The sequence below is a fragment of the Prenolepis imparis genome, unplaced genomic scaffold, assembly GCF_030444845.1.
Source record: "Prenolepis imparis isolate NDT839.2.m4 unplaced genomic scaffold, iyPreImpa1.0 SCAF_6, whole genome shotgun sequence".
NCBI classification, from domain to species: domain Eukaryota; kingdom Metazoa; phylum Arthropoda; class Insecta; order Hymenoptera; family Formicidae; genus Prenolepis; species Prenolepis imparis.
In genome coordinates this window covers 12,045,349-12,069,499 of record NW_028141164.1, presented here as the reverse complement: position 1 = coordinate 12,069,499, position 24,151 = coordinate 12,045,349, and the positions used below count along the sequence as shown (strand labels likewise).

The following is a 24,151-nucleotide window of genomic DNA, read 5'->3' as shown; positions in this document are numbered from 1 at the left end:
TAATAAGGTTCAACAATCTCATTATTTTCACAATTGTGTGCGAACACAACACGGTGTATTATATAGAAAAATTATACAATTATTAATACAACAGTTAATATTGTAATATAAATAGTTAATAATTTATTACACATACTGTACATGATTTAATGTGCATCAGAAGAAATATTATATCGTACGAGAATTATTTATTTAAATATTTCTTTTTTTTTAATATATAATTGTATTATTCGATACAAGTTTTCAAAGCACAGACATGTTTTTAGTTTTATTTGAAAAAACAGATGCTATATTGATTCGATTTTGTTTATCAGTGTGTGTCACTTTAATATTCTTGAATAAAATTTACGCATACTCTTTTTTATCTTAATTTTGATCTGATATTTATATTCCAATTTAATGTCACATTTTCATATTCTTACATGCGTCTTTACTTCATTGAAAAATATATTAATATTGAAATTTTATTTGTTCATACATTGTAAAAATTGCAATCTTTTCATATCAAGAAACATCTAAATATGCAACACAAATACAAGCCCTTGATTGTTTCATTATTTAATATCATTCATTGTGTTTCAATTTTATAAAAAAAAAGTCTCCAGATCGAGGAAAATAATCAAGATATTACATATATATTTCAACTTTTCAATTTTCTTTAATAATGGCACATATAAATGTCAAGCAGTAGTGAATCAATAAATTAATACAAAAACTGTGCTTGTTATTATGACATATAATTTTTTTAAGTATCAATAATCAGTGCTTTAACATTTATATTATTAACGCTTGTTTGAAATCTCTTCCCAAAATATAAAAATTAATATGCATATATTTCTTTTTCTTTCTCTTGCTTATGATTATTTAGCCATCATATAAATCATCTAGATATAAATCTAGCATAGTTTATGTAACAAAAATGTTAATTTATAAATGTACGAAACAGGAAATATTTCCAAATTGTAAAATCTTTTACAAATCTATAGATTTAAGTATATCTTCTCGATCTTTTAAATATCTTGCATTGACTGCTTGCTCTCAAATTGATAACACTAATGTTGCATTTAAATACACATCAAATATATAATAATAAAATCTTTTTTTGTTCTAATTTTATAGACAATATAGACAATATATTAATTTCTCTCTCGCGATGTTAAATATATAATATACAATTATTATACTTTTTTTTAGCAAGAAATTATCTTTCAATACATCTTCTTTTTAACAGCGGTGTAGCGTTCCATGTAAGTGTCATAACCGTCCAGGTTCGCGAACTGCTTCATTTCGAAGAGATTCCCCTCGAGCGCCAGGATCGAGATCTTCGAGTCTTTGAGGATCCTGAGGGGCACCGAACTCAGCTGCAGGCAGTTCTCCTCCAACCGTAGCGTCTTCAGTCGCGGACAGTCCGCCAGTTTCTCGGAGACGGCGACGATCTGATTCTGATTGAGGTTGAGCTCGGTCACGTGGAGGCCGGCGGCGGCGTCCGGCACCTTCGTGAGCCGATTCCTGGACAGATCGAGGACGTCCAGGTGTTTGAGGCCGCAGAAGACCAACGGGAAGTCGAAGATCTGATTGTCGGACAGATTGATCTGCTTCAGGTGGTACATCTTCGTCAGCGACGACGGGATCGTCCTGATCTGGTTCGCGGCGCAATTTAAACCCTCCAGTTTCCCGAGGGCGCCCAGCGCGTCTGGCAAACCGGTCAGCCGGTTGTGGCTGACGGTCAGCTGTTTCAGCAGCGTGAAGCCGCCGATCTCGTTCGGCAGCGCGGTGAATTTATTCTCGGATAGATCCAGGGTGCGCAGCAACGGCGCCAAGGCACAGAGGTTCTGCGGAAATTCGTACAGCTTGTGCTGCGACAGCTTCAGCGTGCCGGTCTTCTTCGCCGTCTCGTAATGCTGCTTCAAGCCGGAGTTGCCCATGTCGCAGCCAGTGTAAGAATTGAATTTCAAGCTGCTTTATCGAGTTTCGCCTTTATTTTAAAAATAAAATAAATTTCACCGAGAGATTGTTTCGAATTAATTAATTAATCAAATCTTATTTTGTTTTTCTGTTGCAAATTACACGAGTATTACCTATTTGTTTTCCCTTCTGTTGCAGGAAACAAGAAAGAGCGCGGGGATTTTGACAGCGCGGGAATTTTGACAGCTCTCGGGCAAACTTGCCGCGCGGACTGTACCTTTGCCGCTCGGCTGTACTTTTGCGCGGGACTGTACCGCGCGCGCTGCGCGCGGCGACGTAGAGCGTCGCCGTCGTTCACTCGGTCGTCGAGATTTTCGCACCGCGAGCGACCACCTTCGTCGTCGAGGGGGCCGCGTGGACCGGAGGCCCGTGACGTTCGCCCACTTATTATATACACGCGATATAAACGCGTCTGGTTCCCTCGCGACGAGGACGAAGCGAGAGACGCGCGCGAGGACACGACACCCTCGTCGCCCGCGTACACCAGGACCCGGACGAGCAGGTACCGCGCACAACACAGGCAGCGAAACGGAGTGAAATGTCACGCGATTGACAGAGTCCGCCGCCATAGAGCGGCCGCCCCCTCCCGGCTTCCCGTCCCGGCCGCGAGATGGCGCGACGAGCGCGCGCGCCCGAAAAATGGCCGACGTACGGAGATGTAGCGGTGCGCGTCGAGTTTACATTAGACTGAAAACACCGCGGCGGCCTCCGGTGCGTAGTAGTTCACGATGCGGCGGTGCGCGGGAATCGTGAGGTGGTCGAGTGCGTGATCATCATCCGGGCCAGGGCGACGCGGCGCAACAACCGGGTCAACGATGGCTTCCACGCCGAAGGCGGAGAAACAAGGTAAGGGAGATAAAACCACCCGCTCCTAGAGAGAGCGATTGACTTGAACGCGCGCGAAAGAGAAAGAGAGAGAGAGAGAGAGAGAGATGGAGAGAGGGCGCGTACGCGATTACAAACGCGTGTGCGATTGTTGTTTCCCTCTCGCCGGGGATTCCTTCTGAATGAGAAACGAACGTTCGATCTCTTCCTTGATTAGTAGTGGTACTCGTTTTGTTTATCGGCTTATCAGCTTTCGAATCTCGGCCGATCTTATCGCGATGCGCGCGTCATCGACGACGCTGCCGGACGCGAAATGTCAAAAGCATATGTATGTGTGTGTCTTGTGTCAAATGCGCATGGTTTTGTTTTTTTTTCTCGATTCTCGGAAAGCGGGATGATGTACTTCTCTCTTTTTCCGCGGCTTTCTATTTCAGATATTTGTAACGATAAATATTGAGAAAGCGCTGGATCGGTTTATTCTCTTACGAGAGAGAGAGAGAGAGACACTTTCCCTTCTCGCGGAATTTCTTTCGCTTACTAGTGATTTTATGTTTCTTCCCGATCGGCGGATAATAATTTGATCAAAGTCAGCCTCGTAAACCGCTTTTAATCGAATTAAATGCACCGATATAGTCGTAAACAACGACCGATTATTTTCTCTTTGAAGCGCGATTAGATTTAATTATAACGAGATCTATTAAATTTGATATGTTAAATTATTGTGTGCAAGCGTTTACGCATATAAAGTGGATTTCACTTTTCGTAAGAACGTTCCGGTTTTTTTTAAGACGCTGTTTTCACAAGCATTCCACTGACTTTAATCGCGAATCTGCGGAGGAAGAAACCGTAAAAAAATCCCATTGTCATGAAAATATTTATTCAAAGCGATATACGATACATTCTTCTCACTTTTGTTCGAGAAATTTATATTTTAATAAAAAGAAAAAACAATTTATATTTTAAATTATATTTATATTTATTTATATTATTTTAAATTATTTATATTTTAAATTTATTTTTAAATTTATATTTTTATTTATATTTTAATTTATATTTTAATTCATATTTTAATTTATATTTTTTTTAGTCTTTCATCTTTTTGATTTTTTAAATATATTTTTACTTTTGAAGCATTTGTATTCAATTTGTTAAAGACTTTTTTACGCATTTTATGATAAATAGTGTATCGTGTTAATTTTATTGGACGGGAAAAAATAGCTCAAGTTAAGGAAAGATGAATCAAGCGTCGATTTAAATACCTTCACTCGATCTTCGGCTTCGAAACCTTTTGTCTTTTCTTTCTCCGTAGTGTAATTTCAGTGCAATAATTCATCGATAAAAAATAATAACACGAGTCAGGGTGGAGTGTGCCAATAAACCATGCACGCGTTTGAACGACGAGCCGAATCTGATTCGAACAGCTGGCCGAGTTTTTCGACCCTTTCGAACAAAAGCCTACCCTATTCTGTTTCCGATCTGACCGGAAAGGACCGGAAAGGACCGGAAAGTGGTTGCGAATTCTCTCTCTTTCTGCATATTGCTCTTTCTTTCTCTTTAGCCTTCTCGAATACGTGTCATATTTTTTTCGGTTCATCATTGTTGTTCTTTAATTTATATACATATATCGTTTTATTGACTTAACACATTTTTGGTGAACACAGTTTCCCAAAAACGAAATTTTTTTATTATCCAAGATGACCTTTGGAAAATCTAAAAAAAATTGCCAATAAGTAATGTCAAATATTTGAATATTATTCGAGAAGGTAGAGTAGAATTATTTGTAGTGTGTATTAATTAGTAGTTAAATATGATTTTTCGACCCATTGAGCACTGATAATTTTTCAAGCAAGGTGAAAATGTGCAGTTTAGATTTTTACAACAATCAGGTATTTTATATTACAAACATTAATGACGATTAATATTACGAATGCGAAATTGAGACGTGAAAGAAATAAATACAACCTCTCCAGTTGAGTGTTGTATTTTACAAACATGATATCGTAAAAATTGCGCGTATTTCTATTTCTGGTTTTTAGATTTATCGTCGACGTATCGGGTTCGCGAAGTATTTCATTCCTATGTCTTTTTAAAACTCCTCGATATATCACTCGTACATTTATACCGAAAAGATTAAAAATATTGGAAAAGCATCTGTTATTCTCCGTGCAAATTCACGTGCAGAATCGCGTCTCTACGAAAAATAAACGTCTTAGATCTCGTGTTTAAAGAACGATTTGAGATAACGTAAAGAAGTGTGTAACAGGTGTAGCTTATCAGAGCTGATACGTTCGACCTCGAAGGGATGTTTAACGGGACAGAGATACTTGAGTAAAGGCAGTTTGATCAATTTGCCGGATAAAATTGGCAACAACTAACCGACTTTATCCCACGTCATCTGCTCCGCGTAATTGCGTTTAATTCAAGTTGATCTGCTGCAATCGTAACGCGTTTGTTGGTTCGATGGGAGAGGAGGCGGGCGTTGCGTTTTAAAGATAATTTCCTTCGATTTACGTTCCGAAGCGAATTTAGTTCAATCACTTCGGACGAATCGCGGAAGCATTATTTCGAAGAATTTTTTTAATCGATATTAATTATACAAAATAATATAGTATATAAAATATATTATATATATAATAATATATATTATATATTTTATATATACTATATTATTTTGTACACAGAGAATTTTATCTTAAGAATTCACTCTGAAAATCATGGTAATCGTGGGACAATATGGAAAGAATTTTATGAGAATTTCTTTAATTAATATTTATCACAATAAAAATAATATCTATTACAATAATAAAATATAAAACATGTTTGATTAATTTTACTATGCAGTAAAATTAATCAACTGCATAGTAAAATTAATCAAACATCTTTTATATTTTATTGTAATATATATATTGTAATAAAGATATATTATTATTTTTATTGTGATAAATATTAATTAAAGAAATTCTCATAAAATTCTTTCCATATTGTCTCACGATTACTATGATTTTCAGGGTAAATTCTAAGAGAAAATTCTCTCTGTGTATAATTACTATATTATTAATTTATATAATACTATTATATAAAGCAATTTTATATATAAAATATATAATATATATAAAATAAAAATTGTATTTATAACTATATATAAAATATATATTATATATACAATATATATATATATAAAATATATAATATATATAAATATATAAAATAAATCTTATTACACTTACAATTAGAAATACTTTTCGATAGAAAAGTTCGATTATTTCCATCAATTGCGCAATCTTAGTAATTTTTACGTATTTTTCGCCTGGAAAAAAAATCTCTTTTTCCCTGCAGTGTAAATACAAGAATATGTCTTGCAATCTTAAAATAGGAAATAAATCGTGATATTTTGATGGCGCAAGAGCAGGATAATAATACAAATCCGTCAATAATGATATAAATCCGTATCGCGATCTCCTTCGAGAGGCGACCTCGTTAAATTTCCAGCTAGAAAAGATTCGTATTGAAATTATTCTACGATAGCGAGTTAGTAAATCGTGCAAAACGGCAGGACAAAATCCTACGACGCCATTGAATAGGCGCAGGGTTGATATTCTGGAGGTTCCCGAGTAATCTTTGCGAGGGATAAAACGGACTAATGAGAAAACGGCAGATGGAAGATGAAGCGCGAGATCGGGATCTCGTCGAATCCGCTTCGTCTCGCAGAATCCTTCGTCTCTGTTTTGTCGCCATTATGTCCACCCAGGCCTTTGTACGCGGTCTTGTTTTACCCGCGTTTCGTAGTTTTCTCCCTGCAGAGAGAAAAGAGAGAGAGGGAGGGAAAGAGTTTGTCGTTAAAAGCCTTCTCGCGCGCTCTTGCCAGATAATCAGCTAACGAATCATTTATAAATGCGACAGACTTTGCTTGTGAATATAAAGATTTCAAATTAATAAATCAAAAGGACTCTGATATATAAATATAAATTCAGAGTTGAAAAGGGCTAGTAAAAGCTAGGTGCGGATATTAAGTTGCAACAAAATTGTTTTTAAATTCCTCTTTAATTATTTTGCGAAATAATAATTATTTTTAAGTTCCTCTTTAATTATTTTGTACAAAATACTATTAAGGAATTTAAAAATAATTTTGTTGCAATTTAATATCCGCACCTAGCTTTTACTAGCCCTTTTTATACTTGAATTTGTATTTAAAGATTTTAAAACTTCAATCAGTCTAATTAATGTGATTATAAATACAGAGTTGTCGACCATTAATTTGTTGAACGTTTGTAAAAATTGTTTGACAGATGAAAAGGATCCACGTGAGATGATTTTTAAAATGCTCTACTATAAAAATGTTATAATAAGGTTATTTTTCATTCATGAATAATGAATGTAACATATGAAGAATTGATTCGTTCGAAATAAATTTGCGCAAGTTAATGGTCGTTACTGTTATTACACATTTACACAGTCTACTTACCTGCTTATTCCGATTGTTATTTTAAAGTAACGAAATTCTGTTATGAAGGAACGTTATTTTTTTCTCAAATGTTGAATATCAGCGAAGTTGCAATTAGCGAAACGTGCTTTCTCGTCGGTGAACTTTATTGCCGTAATTATTGCGCTCTATAAATTTTTATTAGTACATCGTAATATTTAAAGACTATATGAGGAACGCATATAAAGTTTATTCAACGGAAATTGGCTTTTCTCGCGACGAGCAAATGCAGAAAAATCGCGTTTAAAAGTCATAATTATATAAATTCATGTACGATATAATTCATCAGTTCTATAACAGTTGCGGCTCTTTGCGAAATAATTCGACCTTTGATCTATATCGAAAGTTTTTCTTTTAAATGGACCGAGTTTCGTGATCTCGCCAAAGCGTATAATTTACAACCATTGAAGGTTTTCACAGTTTGCAAGAAGTAATTTAAAAGTTATATATAACCGAACAGCGCTTTTTTTTTTATTAAATCGATACTAATTAAATAACACACGTTTTCCCTCTATAACAGATCTCTCTTGTATGTTTTTTTTTCCTCTTTTTTTACAAATTTGATTGCTCGCAATTCAGTATCGTGAAAAATATTATTAACGAATATATCATATAATACAATTATTAACTGAGAGAATTTTTTCTTTGAATTTACTCTGAAAATCATGGTAATCGTGGGATAATATGGTATGGAAAGAATTTTATGAGAATTTTTCTGATTAATATCAAAATAAAATCATATCATTAATTATTATAATTTATCAAAATAAAAATAATAATATATTCATCACAATAAAATATAAAACATGTTTGATTAATTTTACGAAACTGCATAGTAAAATTAATCAAACATATTTTATATTTTATTGTAATAGGTATTATATTTTTATTGTGATAAATATTAATCAGAGAAATTCTTATAAAATTCAGGGTAAATTCTAAGAGAAAATTCTCTCTGTGTATATATGTATATAAATTATTTTATTTAAGTATAATATATGTATATTATAATATAAATTGTATTATATTTTATATATTAATAATTTTAATTTATAATTTTAATATATATATATTATAATTAAATAATACAATTTATATAATAAATACATCAAGACAAAAATAGAGATAGTTTTATTAAATTACATACTGCGTGTGTATCTGCTTAACTCTTTTATTTTCAATAATGTGACGCTATAAATGCGATTTTTGAACTGATTGTGAATTTCATCGGGCTTTCAAAGGGCTAGAATCGTATTGAAAAAAAAAAATGGTCCCTTCTGTTCGTTTTATCGGAGTGCTCGCGCTCAACCTCGCAATATTTCAATTTCATTCAGAGTCTACTTTGCGATACTTGTGCGGCACACGTCGTTTAGCGTCCTTTATTGGATTCGATATGTCCGCAAACCGTTTAAGAACCGCAATCATGCGCAGCCTTCCGTTCCTACGGCAGTCCCGCCAATATCTATGCAAATCCGCGGGGCCCGAGTATTACAAGCCTCGTGTCAACCGGTCGATGATGCAAGGCTCGTGCCAGAAACACACGCGGACGATGCACAACGCCGGGGGGATATATAACGTTAACTCGCGATTCATGAATATGCACAGCCGTTTTCCCCGGGTGGATGCGCACGCGTGCAAAAAACGTATGCACGTGTGTTTAAAACCGGTTCGCGCACGTGTATTTCGTCCTTCCTGCCGATTTTTCGTCACCGTATTTCGCTTTCGTATATGCAATTTTTAAAACGATCGAACTGAAAATAGAAGACAAAAATGTGAGGTGTTACCGCGACCCCTGTCAAAATTCGCAAATTGATTTTCTGAATTCGCGCACACATTTCACTATATTGACGTTTATTTGATTAAATCTAAAGCTTGGAGTAATAAAATATTCAAATTTATTTTATTTTAAAATTTTTTTATTTTTAGCTAAATTGCACCTCGATATTTTATATTGGCTCAAGTTTTCAATTGACAAACTCTCACTTTAATTTTATTGTTAAGTGAAAATAGTCCATTATTTACCAATAACAAAAAAGATTTTATTTACGAATAACGTAATAAAGTTCGTATGTATTACTTTCGCGCAGTTGGACATCTCGAGCAATTTTAAAACGATCGTAAAAATAGAAGATAAAAATATAAAGTATTATCGTGCTCTGTCAAAGTTCGCAAATTGATTTCCTAGATTACATCGCGCATTTCACTATATCGACATTTACTTTATTAAATTCAAGATACATTTCGAGTAATATAAGTACAGATATAAATATCTAAGTTATTTTTATTTATTTATTGTGAGCTCAATTGCGCCTCGGTATTTCAAAATTTTATACTCGCTCAAGTTCTTAATGAACCAAGTCTCATTTTAATTTTATTGTTACGTGAAATTAGTCTATTTTTAGAAAAAAATAAAGAAAATAAGGCTTTTATTATTTACGAATAAAGTTCATATGTATTACTTTCGCGCAGTTGGACATCTCGAGCAATTTTAAAACGATCGTAAAAATAGAAGATAAAAATATAAAGTATTATTGTGCTCTGTGTGTGTCAAAGTTCGCAAATTGATTTCCTAGATTCCACACATCGCGCATTTCACTATATCGACATTTACTTTATTAAATTCAAGATACATTTCGAGTAATATAAGTACAGATATAAATATCTAATTATAAGTTATTTTTATTTATTTATTTTTAGCTTAATTGCAGTATTTCAAAATTTTATACTGGCTCAAGTTCTTAATGAACCAAGTCTCATTTAATTTTATTGTTACGTGAAATTAGTCTATTTTTAGAAAAAAAATAAAGAAAAAGCTTTTACTATTTACGAATAAAGTTCATATGTATTCTACGTTACTTTCGCGCAATCGAACACCTCGAGATCCATTAAGGCTGCGAGGAGAGAGGCTATTCACTGTCGTTTTCCTATACGAGTCCAATTCAATGTGCGGTGACAATGACAATGCCGATCTCACAATGCGAAAATGGAGGATCCAAGAAGCTTCTCCTCGTGTATTGATAAAATGCAAGCAGCGGTGCTAGCGACGATAGTCACGTGCAAAGAGAGTAGATTATTAAATCTTAGAAAATTTTCAAAGAAATCGAATGTAGGACAAGTATTCAGACCCTAAGTCACTTGAAAATTTTAGATACTATTGATTATACTATTTCAATCTGTATATTTAAATTTTTTTATTTTTTATTTAAATAAATTTATTTAAATAAAAATAAATAAAAAAGGAAAATGAGAATTTCAATTAATAAGAAGAGAATTTAATTGAACAAAAATCAATAAAAGGAAGACAATTTTTAATGAACCAATTTGTGCGAATAGAATATTTTCAAAGAAATCGAATGTAGGAAAGTATTCAGACCCTAAGTCACTTGAAAATTTTAGATACTATTGATTATACTATTTCAATTTTTTAATTTTTTTATTTTTTATTTAAATAAAAATAAATAAAAGGAAAATGAGAATTTCAATTAATAAGAAGAGAATTTAATTGAACAAAAATCAATAAAAGGAAGACAATTAATTTTTAATGAACCAATTTGTGCGAATAGAATATTTTCAAAGAAATCGAATGTAGGACAAGAATCCAGACCTTAATTCACTCGATGAAAATTTCTATTTATAGAAACTATTAACGATTATAATATTTCAAATCTGTATACATTTAAATATAATTTAAAATAATTTAAAAATAATTTAAAAATAAATAAAATAAATAAAAAGGAGATGAGAGTTACTTAATAAGCAGATAATTAAATTGAATAAAATTAAATAGAAAAAAGAAGATCAATTTTGACGAATTTGTGCGAATAGAATATTTTCATTCGTCAAGGAATGAATTTCGTCAACTTTCTTCACATAAATGTTCATCGATCAGTAATTTCCGATAACGAAAGGTAGTATTGGTTCGACAGGCGATGCTACTAGCTTAGAAAGATCCGCAAATAATTTGCCCGCTCATATAGGTACCCCGAAATAAAGAACGATGTCATAAGAGCCACTGCCTCCTCTTCGTGCTAGGTCTTTTATCCCTCTTCTCCGTTAACCCTCTCACCACCATCTCTCCCTCTCTCGTATGTCTTTTACTTTGCCCGTCCCTTCCTCTCACTCTCTCTCTCTCTCTCTTTCCCTCTCTCTTTGACCCGTTAAAATAGACGAAGCTTCTTTCCCGGCCAAAGTCGCAGATATTACCGGACGATCTTGCCAACAGCAAGATCTCGCGAGAACGACAGTTCACCTCGGATTCGCGGCGAAGTTGGTTCTAAACTCTCGCGCGAACCTGTTCCAGAGTCTGTCCGGTCCAGATTTACGGTTCGGTTCCCTCGCGGATGTAAACTGTCACGTCGGATACCGCTGGGAAGGATTCGTTTCGAGTTCTCCAGACTCTAGATTCGCCGTGAATTAGTGTGAATTTCTCTATGTTTGTGCTATGTCTCTTCTTCCTCTTTCTGACATATTTTTAATTCTACAAAAAAAATCTAATCAAACATTACACTCTAACGTCATGATAAACGAGTGCAATTTTTATATATACATTGAGAGAAATTTACCCTGAAAATCGTCGTAATCGTACTCCGAAAAAAAAATTTGTTAACTTGATTCAACTAAATTACTATTCTGTTAATTTAACATATATTAGTATTTAAGTTAAATATACGTTCCGTTAGATTTAATGTTATATTTAATTTAAATATTTCTATATGTTCAATTAACAAAATAATATTTAATTGAAAGGTTTAGTCAAGTTAACAATTTTTTTTTTTTAGTGTAGGACAATATGGTATGGAAAGAATGTTATGAGAATTTCTCTGATTAATATTTAGCACAATAAAAATAATAATATCTATCACGATAAAATATCAAATATGTTTGATTAATTTCACTAAACTACATAGTAAAATTAATCAAACATATTTTATTGCAATAAATATTATTTTTATTGTGATAAATATTAATCAGAGAAATTCATAAAATTTTCCACACCATATTGTCCCACAATTACCATGATTTTCAAGGTGAATTCCAAGAGAAAACTCTCTCTGTGTACACTTTCTTCAATTTACCTTTCATCGACGATAATTCATTCTTCGAGTATCAATGGCGACGTATCACAGATCGATGACCGTCGAAGATATCGAATATGATGGGATAAAAATATAAGATAAACACTCTCGCGAGCGATCAATTATCGCTACAGCTATTATATATATTGATAATGGTTAAAAATACGAGTGGCGCGATGTGTGATAGCTTCCGAGGTGGCTTCCGAGCAAAAACGTAGGAGCGGATAAAAAATCGCCAAGTCTCTCTCTCTCTTTCTTTCGACGTGTCTCGGTTAACGATGATGTCGTTTAAAGGGCATCGAAATGTCAATTCGCCACTCGGTGTGTTGCGTACGGTGTAATTGCGTGCAGATTAAGTGGGTGTTTATCGCGCGAGAGATAACCGGACATTTTAAAAGGCATCGCTCGTCGGACGCGAACATCTTTTACTCGACACTACGTTGTAGAGTAGAATTGCGCGACAGCGAGAGTTGATTGATCGCTCGATTAAATGGGGAGGTAGTCGAGAGAGAGATATACGGAACGTTCCGACTAAGGACGCGCAATTTAATTCGCCTCCTCGTTGTTATTTACCGTATAACTATTGCGTGAATTGGGACAATGTAACTAATCCATCTTCTAATTACTTTCGCGCGCGCATCAGGAGGATGATTCGCAGGACGATCGCTTCGTGAAACTATATAGCAATGTGTTTTGTCATTTAATGTATTAAATGAAAATGCTGGACGAAAGATCTTCGCGTTTCTTCAATCTCATTTTCGTTAATTAATTAATTAATTAAATAGTACCGAAATATACGCATGTCAGAATGCCGAGGAGAAAATAAAAGCCATTGATGCAGTGTCATTTATTAATTATAATTAACTAAATTTACATTACTCCGTAATTTTGCAACACAATTATGAATTAAAAATCGATATATTTTTCTAGTTTTATATTATTTTTACATTTTATATATATATATATTTTTTTATATATTTTATATATATTTATATAAAATATTTAATATTTATTTTATATTTAATTTTTTATTTATTCTATATATATAATTTATATGTATTTATATAAAAAAATATATGTAGAATAAATAAAAAATTAATAAGTAATTAAATATAAAATAAATATTAAATATTTCATATAAATATATTTATCATAAATATAAAATATAAAATAAGGAATTAAATATATATATATATATATATGTATATATATATGGCCTTAATTTCTGAAAATTGAATAGATCTCGTAGCACAAAGCCGCTATTCGACGTAGGCATGGTAATTGCGAGATATGTTGTGCGGGATGATCTCAAAGAAGATCCACGATACATCTGACGTGAAGCAAACTGCTCGCAGATTAAGCGATCAAGGCGCGATTAGAGGGATCGTTGCGTGCACGTTTAGTGAAACAAGTCGCTATAACTGAGAGAGAGAGAATCCGAGAGGAGTGTATTGTGCGCGCTCGTGTATATATAAATTTATTCGCGCGTTAATTAATGCGCGGAACGTGGCTGCTCGTACAACTATTACGTACCCCGAAAGATAGGAAGAAACAAGATAGATAAGATACAAAGGGCATGTCGCGATATATTTTTGCACGTCGCGTTAATTCTGGAAACTGAAGAAGAGATTAGTTCATTTCTCAATGTTTTACAAATACACATAGAGAATTTTCTCTTAAAATTTATCCTGAAAATCATGGTAATCGTGGGATAATATGGTACGGAAAGATTTTTATAAGAATTTCTCTGATTAATATTTATCACAATAAAAATAATAATATCTATCACAATAAAATATAAAATATGTTTGATTAATTTTACTATGCAGTTTAGTAAAATTAATCAAACATGTTTTATATTTTATTGTGATAGATATTATTTTTATTGTGATAAATATATTAATCAGAGAAATTCTTATAAAAATCTTTATAAAGTTTTTTCCATACCATATTGTCCCACGATTACTATGATTTTCAGGGTAAATTATAAGAGAAAATTCTCTCCGATTTATTAATTTGCAAAATATTTGCACGATTTTTTTTCGTACTTGATATTATTAGAAAATGATAGTAATTGCGGAATTTCGGCCTGTTAAATAACGAATAATTTAAATTACCGAAATATATGTATATATATATATTTTATTAGCGCGTATTAAGAATTGAATTGATTATTTCACGAATTATACCTCGGTATCGGTATATTACGGTGTTTATATCGAAATATAAACACGCTTGCAGCGTAACTTTTTATAATGGTTCACAGTTGAAAAATTTGTGTTAAATTTAACAAATATCACCTGTCCCAAACGGTCCACAGAAATTTTTGTGTTAATTTAACATAATACGGATATGTTAAATGGTGACACGAATATTGTGTTAATATTTTAACATAAAATAAATGCAAACTTCAAATAAACTTAAAACAAATTTTGTGTAAAATTAACATAGTTTTAATGTAAAAATTAACTAAAAAAATTGTTAATTTTACATTTTATCACCCCCACTTATATTATTAAGTAAAATTAACATTTTTTTCTGTAAATTTTAACAGATAAATCTTGTCACTAATAATACGAAATATATTATTGTGTAAAATTAAAAATAGATATACATTGTGTTATTTTTACACTTTTTTTTTAGTTGTTTTAATAATTTAACATTTGAATCCAATTAACATAACAGCAATATGTTAAATTAACACATGAATGTGTTAAATATTTAACACAAAAATTTTAACGGGGACCATTTTTAACAAGAAAACACACATTTTCCAACTGTGTTGGCGACGAAACGTATAGTCGACATGTTCCTCACGTGCGATGATAACATTTTTTTTATTACACTTCTCTCATTTATTTTCGGACGTGAAGTCGTTCGCGTTGTTTCAGATTTCAGACGCATCGTCTGGCGCGAATGATAATTTTCAGACACGCAAAACGGCGTAAAACGTAAAGATATAGCGGTGCCCGAAATCCGAAAATAACGATGCGACAGGAAATACAACGCAACTGGGTCGCAAGTTCATCGGGTGCTAATTATTGTTAATGGGAATATTTCGTGCGGTGATATCTTCATTTCGCGAGACTGCATCTTCCTGCTTTCGCGATAAATAATCGTGCATCGTCATTGAAAAAAACATATCAATATGTACATATAAATTTGAACACATATTTCTTGATTATTTATAAGAGAGAAATTATAAGAAAAGAGGCTAATAAAATTAAAGATTACGCGACAATAAATTATATATAATTATATAACAAATAAAGATTACACGATAATAAATTATATATAATTATATAACAAATAAAGATTACACGATAATAAATGATATATAATTATATATAACAAACAAATGTAGGAAGTCGAAGTTACAGTTCTATTTTTTATGAAGTTCAAATCATATTTTCTCTTTTATACATTTTTGTTGAATTTGTCGATAGTTTTGACTATATGGACACGTTACATGTGTGTTTGATTAACGAGATGTAAACAATTTTTCACAGAAAATATATCTGTTACTTTTATCGGATCGGATCGTGTTTGCAGAAAATATGATATATTTTCAAGAAGAGAAGCGAAGTTCAACAACTTTTACGCGATACAGTTTACATTCTCAATCTCGTTTTCCAATCACACTTTTATATTATATTAAATATATATTAATCAAATATACAATTATATTCCATTTTTCATATTAATTTCTCGTGACTTTATAAGATTTTATTTTAGAAATATTTTATTCATTCTGAATATTATAATAGGGTGTGACAAGAAAGAAAACAAGTTCAAATCTTTTAAATGAGAAATAATAGAGAAATATTGCATATCATATTTTTGTAAAAATTCATGCTCACAATAATCTTTATATTCGCAATAGCTGTGTATTATTATATAGATCGGTCTTTAACGGGAACCGAGCTTCGAGTCTAAAATTTGCGTCAAAGCCTTTGCTTGTCGAATATAATGTCTGAAGAAAATTCGATAATTTTATTAGCGAAATACACAACAAGTAGCCCAGAAGAAGAACTGTATCTGGCCCTTGTGCTTATCGTACCGTGGCGCGAGTTACACGACCGACCTCCTGGTACCATATCGGATTATACACATCGTTCTGAAAGTAGTAAAAGCAATGTGAAACCTCGGTAGGTGGTCGAAAGGCGGAGGAGAGGTCGGCTTCTCGCTCCAGTAATCGCGAATCGTTTGTTCTACGAGATATTGATATATACCCTCAAGAAGTTTGATACTCTTTTCTAGCCGATATTCTTGCCGCGAGTAATGTGTCAATTTTTCGCGATGCGAGAGATTCATATGTATCTAACAAATTATAAATTATAAGTATATTTAAAAAATTTTTTTAATTTTATAAATATTGATTGAAGTTTGCAAGATTCTCTGTCTCTTAATTTAGAGGCATTGTTTAACTACACAGAGAGAATTTTCTCTTAGAATTCACTCTAAAAATCATGGTAATCGTGGGATAATATGGTATGGAAAGAATTTTTCTGATTAATATTTATCACAATAAAAATAATATCAAATATATATTACGAAATACAATAAAAATAATATCTATTACAACAAAATATAAAATGTTTAATTAATTTTACTATGCAGTTTAGTAAAATTAATCAAACATGTTTTATATTTTAATGTGATAAATATTATTATTTTTATTGTGATAAATATTAATCAGAAACATTATCATAAAATTCTTTCCATACCATATTTTCCTATAATTACCATGATTTTCAGGGTAAATTCTAAGAGAAAATTCTCTCAGTGTATTAATCCGACACGTGATTCTTTAATATATTAAAATTTAGTATCTTTTTGACATTTGACATTTTTTAAATATATTAGAAAGTAGAATCTGAATCTATAACTATATACTATCCTTTTTTTATAAAAAGTAAGTTACGTAGAAAAATAATGAAAAAAATAAGTGAAATAGAAAAAGAAAAATAATTGAAATAGTACAGATTAGCAAATTATAAATTGATACATCGTATTTAATATTATTAGAAAATAATAGTAATTGCGGAATTTCAGTCTGTTAAATAACGCGAATACTTTAAACACCAAAATATATATATTTTATAGCGCGTAGTAAGAATTGGATTGATTATTATATATTAAATAAAATATATATAATATATTTTCACAAAATATATTATATACTATATGCATAAAATATATATAAAATAGTTAATATAAATATATATATATATATATATATATATGACATATATTTATATAAATTATTATTTAATAAATTATTTTATAATTTATATAAATATATATAAAAATATATATAGGTATAATGTAAAAATAATATAAAATTAGAAAAATATTTAGTAATTACAAGCATTTTTCATAAATATTGATTAAAATTGACTAAAGTTTGCATGATTCTCTTAATTTAATAAAGACACTGTTTAACTATTAATTCGACACGTGATTCTAATATATTAAAATTTAATATCTTTTTGTCGTTAAAAAAAATTTTTTTTAACATAGAAGATGCAATCTGAATATACAATTTTTTTTATAAAAGACGATACCTAGAGAAAATATGAAGAGAGAAATAATTGAAATAGTACATACACATGCACATATCGTGACATAATTACGAATGTATTACTATATATACAAATGACACATGATTTTATTATCTCCGCATTCCAATGTTTACGTAAAATTAAGAAACTATTAATAGCAATTTGGGACGTTTTACAATTTTAAGAAAAAATAAAACGCGAATAGCAAATGAGAAAGTCGCGACCATCGAATCGTCAACATCTTATCGCTGTATCGGGTTTAAGTCAACGTGAACTTTGCGAGAGAAATTTTGCGCGCTATCGGGCCACGTGCGAGAGAACTTTGAGGAACGAGACGAAGGAAGCTATTGCTAGTACTTGTCGCGACAGTCATTTAACGGCGTCACGATAAGTTTACGTCTGACACATATTGCGGGAACGACGCGGAAACGCTAGGACGCAGAAATCGTGACGGAACATCCGACGCGTTAAAATAGACACCCTAGAAACTGACGCCTTAGAATATCACACTATCTCTACTAGTGGCATAGTGAATAACCGAGGTCGCGCGATCGTATATATATATACATATATCTATGTATATCGCGTGTCGTCTGCACGTGTATATTTAGGTCTCCTGTCATCGGTCTCGGCCGATCTATGAACCGCGAGATTTCCATTCGTCGGCTTCGCGTTTGATCAAGGAATTATCGAGGCAACGTGATCACATCAGTGACCATAATAGATTCATTGCGTATCTCAACAATTATACAGGGTGTCCATAAAAAATGTGGGCCGCTACTTCAAGAGCGTATTTTACTCATCGAAATGAGCAAAAAATATGTATATGTATATGTCCAAAAATATATCGTTATAATCATGTTTGGATCGAGACTTAAGATAATTACAATTTTATAAAATGTAAAAAATAATTCTCAGATCTCAAAATAATAATTTATTCTCAAATAAAATGAGTAAGTCGTTTTCCAGGATGTATACTCAAAACTTTGAAAACCTGGTATTCTCAGGGAATTTTGTTTTAGCTTGAAAAATTAGGGAATTTTCGTGGAATTTGATTGGAATTCAGGGAATTTTTTAAAAAAGTTGTCCTTTTGATAATTTTACTCCTATATTTAGCACTTAAGAAACATATATGTCTAACATATCTTTGCAATATTTAAGTTTTTTTAAAATGTGATTTTTTTTAAATTAAAGATCTATTTTTCAAGATAACAAGATCTTATGTAAGTTTCGTAGAAAATTGTTCAATTTTTAAAAATATTTAAATAAATTAGTATTCCTTATTTATTTAATTAATAAATAAATAATAATTTAATAAATAATTTATTTAAATAAAGTATTCTTCTTAAGACATTTATACTAAATTATTTTTTGTTTCACATATTTATCTTATATTTTTGCATATATTTTTAGTGTTTAGATATAGTGATATATCGCACTTATTGCCCAAATTAATTTTACAATTAATAAATCAATATTAAATGCTAGAAAAACTGCACACTTGATAATTTTGGAATCGTATGAATAGAAAACATTAGAAAGCGCATGCAGCAAAGAAACTTATTTTATATTTTACTGGAATTTTAAACGAAAATATCTAGAAGATCAGGGAATTCTCATGGAAATTTTTTACGAAATTTAAGTATAGACACCCTGTTTTCCAAAAATTATCTGTAAGCAGCACCTGTCAAACGTCCGACAGGAGGAAGGGGCCAATTAAAAATCATTTTTGGACATATGTTTATATGAATTTTTTCTTCATTTTGATATCTACACAGAGAGAATTTTCTCTTAGAATTTACCCTGAAAATCATGGTAATCGTGGGATAATATGGTATGGAAAGAATTTTATGAGAATTTCTCTGATTAATATTTAGCACAATAAAAATAATAATATCTATCACAATAAAATATAAAACATGTTTGATTAATTTTACTAAACTGCATAGTATAATTAATCAAACATATTTTATATTTTATTGTAATAAATATTATTTATTTATTATTAATTTTACTATGCAGTTTAGTAAAATTAATCAAACATGTTTTATATTTTATTGTGATAGATATTAATCAGAGAAATTCTCATAAAATTCTTTCCATACCATATTGTCCCACGATTACCATGATTTTCAGGGTAAATTCTAAGAGAAAATTTTTTCTGTGTAGAATATGCTTCTGAAAAAGCGGTCCACATTTTTGTTACACTCTGTATACGTATTATTATTGTAAGAAACAGAAGATGTTATGTTTATGTGCCGTGTTTATAACATATCGCTCTGTATTTTTATATAGCATATATTGTACGTGTTTATAACATATCGCTCTATCTACATCGATTGAATTATATCGTCACTTTCGATCATTTTCGATCATTTTCGATCATTTACTATTCGATTATTTGACGTCTCGGTTATTATCGATTGACCCACAAGCAATGATGATAGGTCATGGTGATCCAAATCGTGTCTGCATGTTAAAATATGAATATTTTTCGGGGGATAGCAAAATAAATTACCGTCCGCGAGTCGATTATCTGTTTCAGATAGAACCCGTTCGCGTGCGGTATTTTTATGGGACAATATTGACCACGCTACAGTGGATCCAGAGTCACCCAAGCTTGTGATTCTCTATATATTGTACATCGATAACCACAGTCTTGCCATGTCATTTAACAGTCATTTACAGTCCCGTGTATCCGTAAAAAAAATCGACGTCTCATTCCTCGCATCTCGCGAACAGAACTAGACGTTTATAAATCGAACCTTCTCTCATAACGGAAGAGAGATTCGACAGGTAGAAAAAAAGAGACATCGATAATAATCTTTTTTTTCTCTTTTTTTTTTAACATGCGATGCAAAATTATTTCTTTACAAAAAATTGTAAACGTTAATTTCTCGTAAATATAAAGTGAGTGTTTATTGATTCTCTCTCATTATTAGATTTATTGTTTCTTTATGATTTAAATTCAGGATCTATAATAATTATCTACGATTACATTGGGAATAGTGCAAAAGTGAGGTTGAACAGTGAAAGTGCATCGTGTGAGATATTAGGAAAATGAAATTTAATTAGAATGAATTTAAAAATACCATCGCGAGTTCACGCCGAGCTTGAACATGAATCAATCGTGACTGTTTATTGTAGTGGCGTTATAATAATATAATAAAAAAAATTAAAATGCCGCAATACGACGACAGTTTTCTCGATTCGCCGATATTTCGGCGACGAACTCGCAGCTACACCGTGCAAAAGCCATTTTTGCCGAAATCGCAATCTTTTCACATCACGACTACACCTCTGTTGCTGGCCGTAACCAATCACGCCAGGACACTTTCCGGTTCCTTATCGACGTGCGACTTGAAAGGTAATTTCATTAAAAAATTTAGATTAGGAACGCGAACGAAAGCGAAAAACGTTGAGAGGTCATTTTCTATTAGTATATCGTATATCTCTTGCATTTTGTGCACAAATGCACTACTTGTTTGCACATTATCTTACAGAGAAAGAGAAAAGAGGAACAGCTGTTAATGTCACGTCATTGAACATTATTAAAATGAATAAATTATTATATACATATAGAGAGAATTTTCTCTTAGAATTTTTACTCTCTGAAAATCATGGTAATCGTGGGACAATATGGAAAGAATTTTATGAGAATTTCTCTGATTAATATTTATCACAATAAAAATAATATCTATTAGAATAAAATATAAAATATGTTTGATTAATTTTATTATGCAGTTTAGTAAAATTAATCAAACATGTTTTATATTTTATTGTGATAGATATTATTTTTATTGTGATAAATATTAATCAGAGAAATCCTCATAAAATTCTTTCCACACCATATTGTCCCATGATTATCATGATTTTCAGGATAAATTTTAAGAGAAAATTCTCTCAGTGTATTAATTATACATATTAATTATTATATAATTAATTATAGTTTTTATATATATATATAGATATTATATTATACATATTTTAATTATGTATACTAATTATATAATAATTAATTATATGTTATATATTAATTACATATTTTATTATATTATACTAAAATTATTACATCTCAGATATTCCGAGAAATCACAATTTCTTACATATCAAGTCAGATTTAATTTTTTAAATATCAGATAAAAAATTTGACATTATGGACATCGTTTGAAATTTTTTTTACGATAACTATAATACAAAATGCGTATTGCTGAGCTTAAAATTCAATCAAATTTCGGAATCAGATGTTAATTTTTGAGATAAACGGCTCGTTTATTCTGCCAGACGCCATTGGCGGATTTAAATAATTGCATCCTCGTAAAGCGCGTTAATAATTAACGCCTACGTCATCTGCATTACCGCGTTAATCCTTGCGCGAATGTATACATCTCGGCTCGTATAATTACTAGTTCGTTCGCTGTCAATCATATGAAGTACCGCACGCTTGTCGCAAGTACATCACACCTCCGACCATTAAGCGCCTAGCTGTTACACGCGACATTCCTCTCTCTCTCTCTTTCCCTCTTGCTGTACCTCGCATAACGGATACATCGTCTAGTGATTTCCCTCTGGGCTCGAGCAAATTGCTACGTTCGCTATCTCACGTGAGATCCGCCGTTGCGTGGAACCGCGAAATGCTTTCGATTTGCAAGTTAATGGACGAAATGATTTTCACCCCGCGGGCGCCGCCCTCTGTAAAGATCATAATAACATGAGGCATTTAATGACAAGTCGAAAGACATTATAAAGACATTAGCATTCTGATCTATCTTAAGGTGACGAGACATGCGTGCGATCATAGAATATCCGAAGACATACACGCTTGAAATAGTGAGAAGTATTTAGGTATACACACAGAGAGAATTTTCTCTTAAAATTGACTTTCAAAATCATGGTAATCGTGGGACAATATGGTATAGAAAGAATTTTATGAGAATTTCTTTGATTAATATTTTTATCACAATAAAAAATAATAATAATATATCTATTACAATAAAATATAAAATATGTTTGATTAATTTTACTATATAGTTAGTAAATTTTACTATGCCAGTTTAGTAAAATTAATCAACATGTTTTATATTTTATTGTGATAGATATTATTTTTATTGTAATAAATACTAACCAGAGAAATTCTCACAAAATTCTTTCCATACCATATTGTCCCACAATTACCATGATTTTTCAGGGTAAATTCTAAGAGAAAATTCTGTCAGTGTAGGATGTTTAAAAAAAAAAAAAAAAAAAAAAATCGGATGTTCTTTTAATAATAAATTCTTTGGCCAATTTGAAGAGTTTTTTCTTAGTGAAAATATCGAGGAATTAATAATTTTCGATTATAAATGAATGGAAAAGAAAAGGTTTTCACTAAATTTTGTGGGAGTTAAAACTATTTTCTTTGATTAATTTCAGAGAACATTGATTTTAATTTAAATTTTCAGCAAGCTAAATTTCGATACCACACGGAAATCATGAATTAATTACAAAGAATTAATATGAATGGAAAAAATTGGAAACTTGTCAAAAATAATCGTCATTTTACTTAAGGAAAAATCGTTATAGAAAAGTCCAAATTGGCCAATGAATTTATTATTAAAGAGACAATCGAATGGTTTTGAGACATATACACTTTTTTCTATCTGAAATATATTACATTTTTTTTTCCATTTGTTGAAATTATTGGATTGATATACTTCATCCATTTACTTGATTCTCCAATTTTATTGGTTTTGGAATACGAGGTTATTCACATGAATAGTCATGTACGCGAATTGTTTTCGAAGAAACTGCATACGGAGGATATCCTCGCTTGAATGGGTCACAGGAATAGAATCTTGGCACGTGGGTTTTCGGTACCACTAACATACGATTATTACGAACTTCGAGATGACTCTATTTTAATTAAAAAACATCCAATTAATCTTGAATAATACCATATATTTAAAAAAAATATGTTTCAATAAATATTGAACTTTACATATATAATAATAGTATAATAATCTTTTAAGCAAAAATTAACTAATAATTATTTCTTTTTTTTGACAAATTTAATTTGATTGATTGAAATATGAATAAGAAAGAATTGGAAAGGAATACACATAACGGAATATATACCATATTTCATGACAGTTTTGACAAGATGAGAGAAAAGAACCGGTATAACTGAAAAAAACCACACAATATGCAACAGTATATACTGTTACGGAGTTTGCCAAGCTTCTTCACCTATATTGGCACACGAC

General features: G+C 31.3%; 2 protein-coding genes across 10 annotated transcripts in view; one reads left to right on the top strand and one right to left on the bottom strand.

Annotated features, from left to right (window-relative positions):
• Positions 1-143: 143 nt before the first annotated feature.
• On the bottom strand, positions 144-2,496 carry LOC145937278 (leucine-rich repeat-containing protein 57). The gene is made up of 2 exons (XM_083040236.1): positions 2,079-2,496; positions 144-1,975 (listed from the first exon to the last, which is right to left on the bottom strand). The coding sequence occupies exon 2, from the start codon at positions 1,923-1,925 to the stop codon at positions 1,209-1,211; it is 717 nt and encodes a 238-aa protein (XP_082896362.1). The 5' UTR covers positions 1,926-1,975; positions 2,079-2,496; the 3' UTR covers positions 144-1,208.
• A 136-nt stretch (positions 2,497-2,632) lies between these two features.
• The window catches only part of C3g (C3G guanyl-nucleotide exchange factor), a 93,863-nt gene continuing 72,344 nt past the window's right edge, over positions 2,633-24,151 (top strand). For 3 of the 9 annotated variants that reach the window (XM_083040226.1, XM_083040223.1, XM_083040225.1), the window contains exons 1-2: positions 11,520-11,688; positions 20,882-21,276. In XM_083040226.1, the coding sequence (XP_082896352.1) occupies positions 21,090-21,276 (187 nt within the window). In that variant the 5' untranslated portion in view covers positions 11,520-11,688; positions 20,882-21,089. Of the gene's footprint in view, positions 2,812-11,517; positions 11,703-20,881; positions 21,277-24,151 lie in introns of those variants that run through there. The other 6 variants (XM_083040230.1, XM_083040224.1, XM_083040227.1 and 3 more) reach the window with 5 other exon arrangements.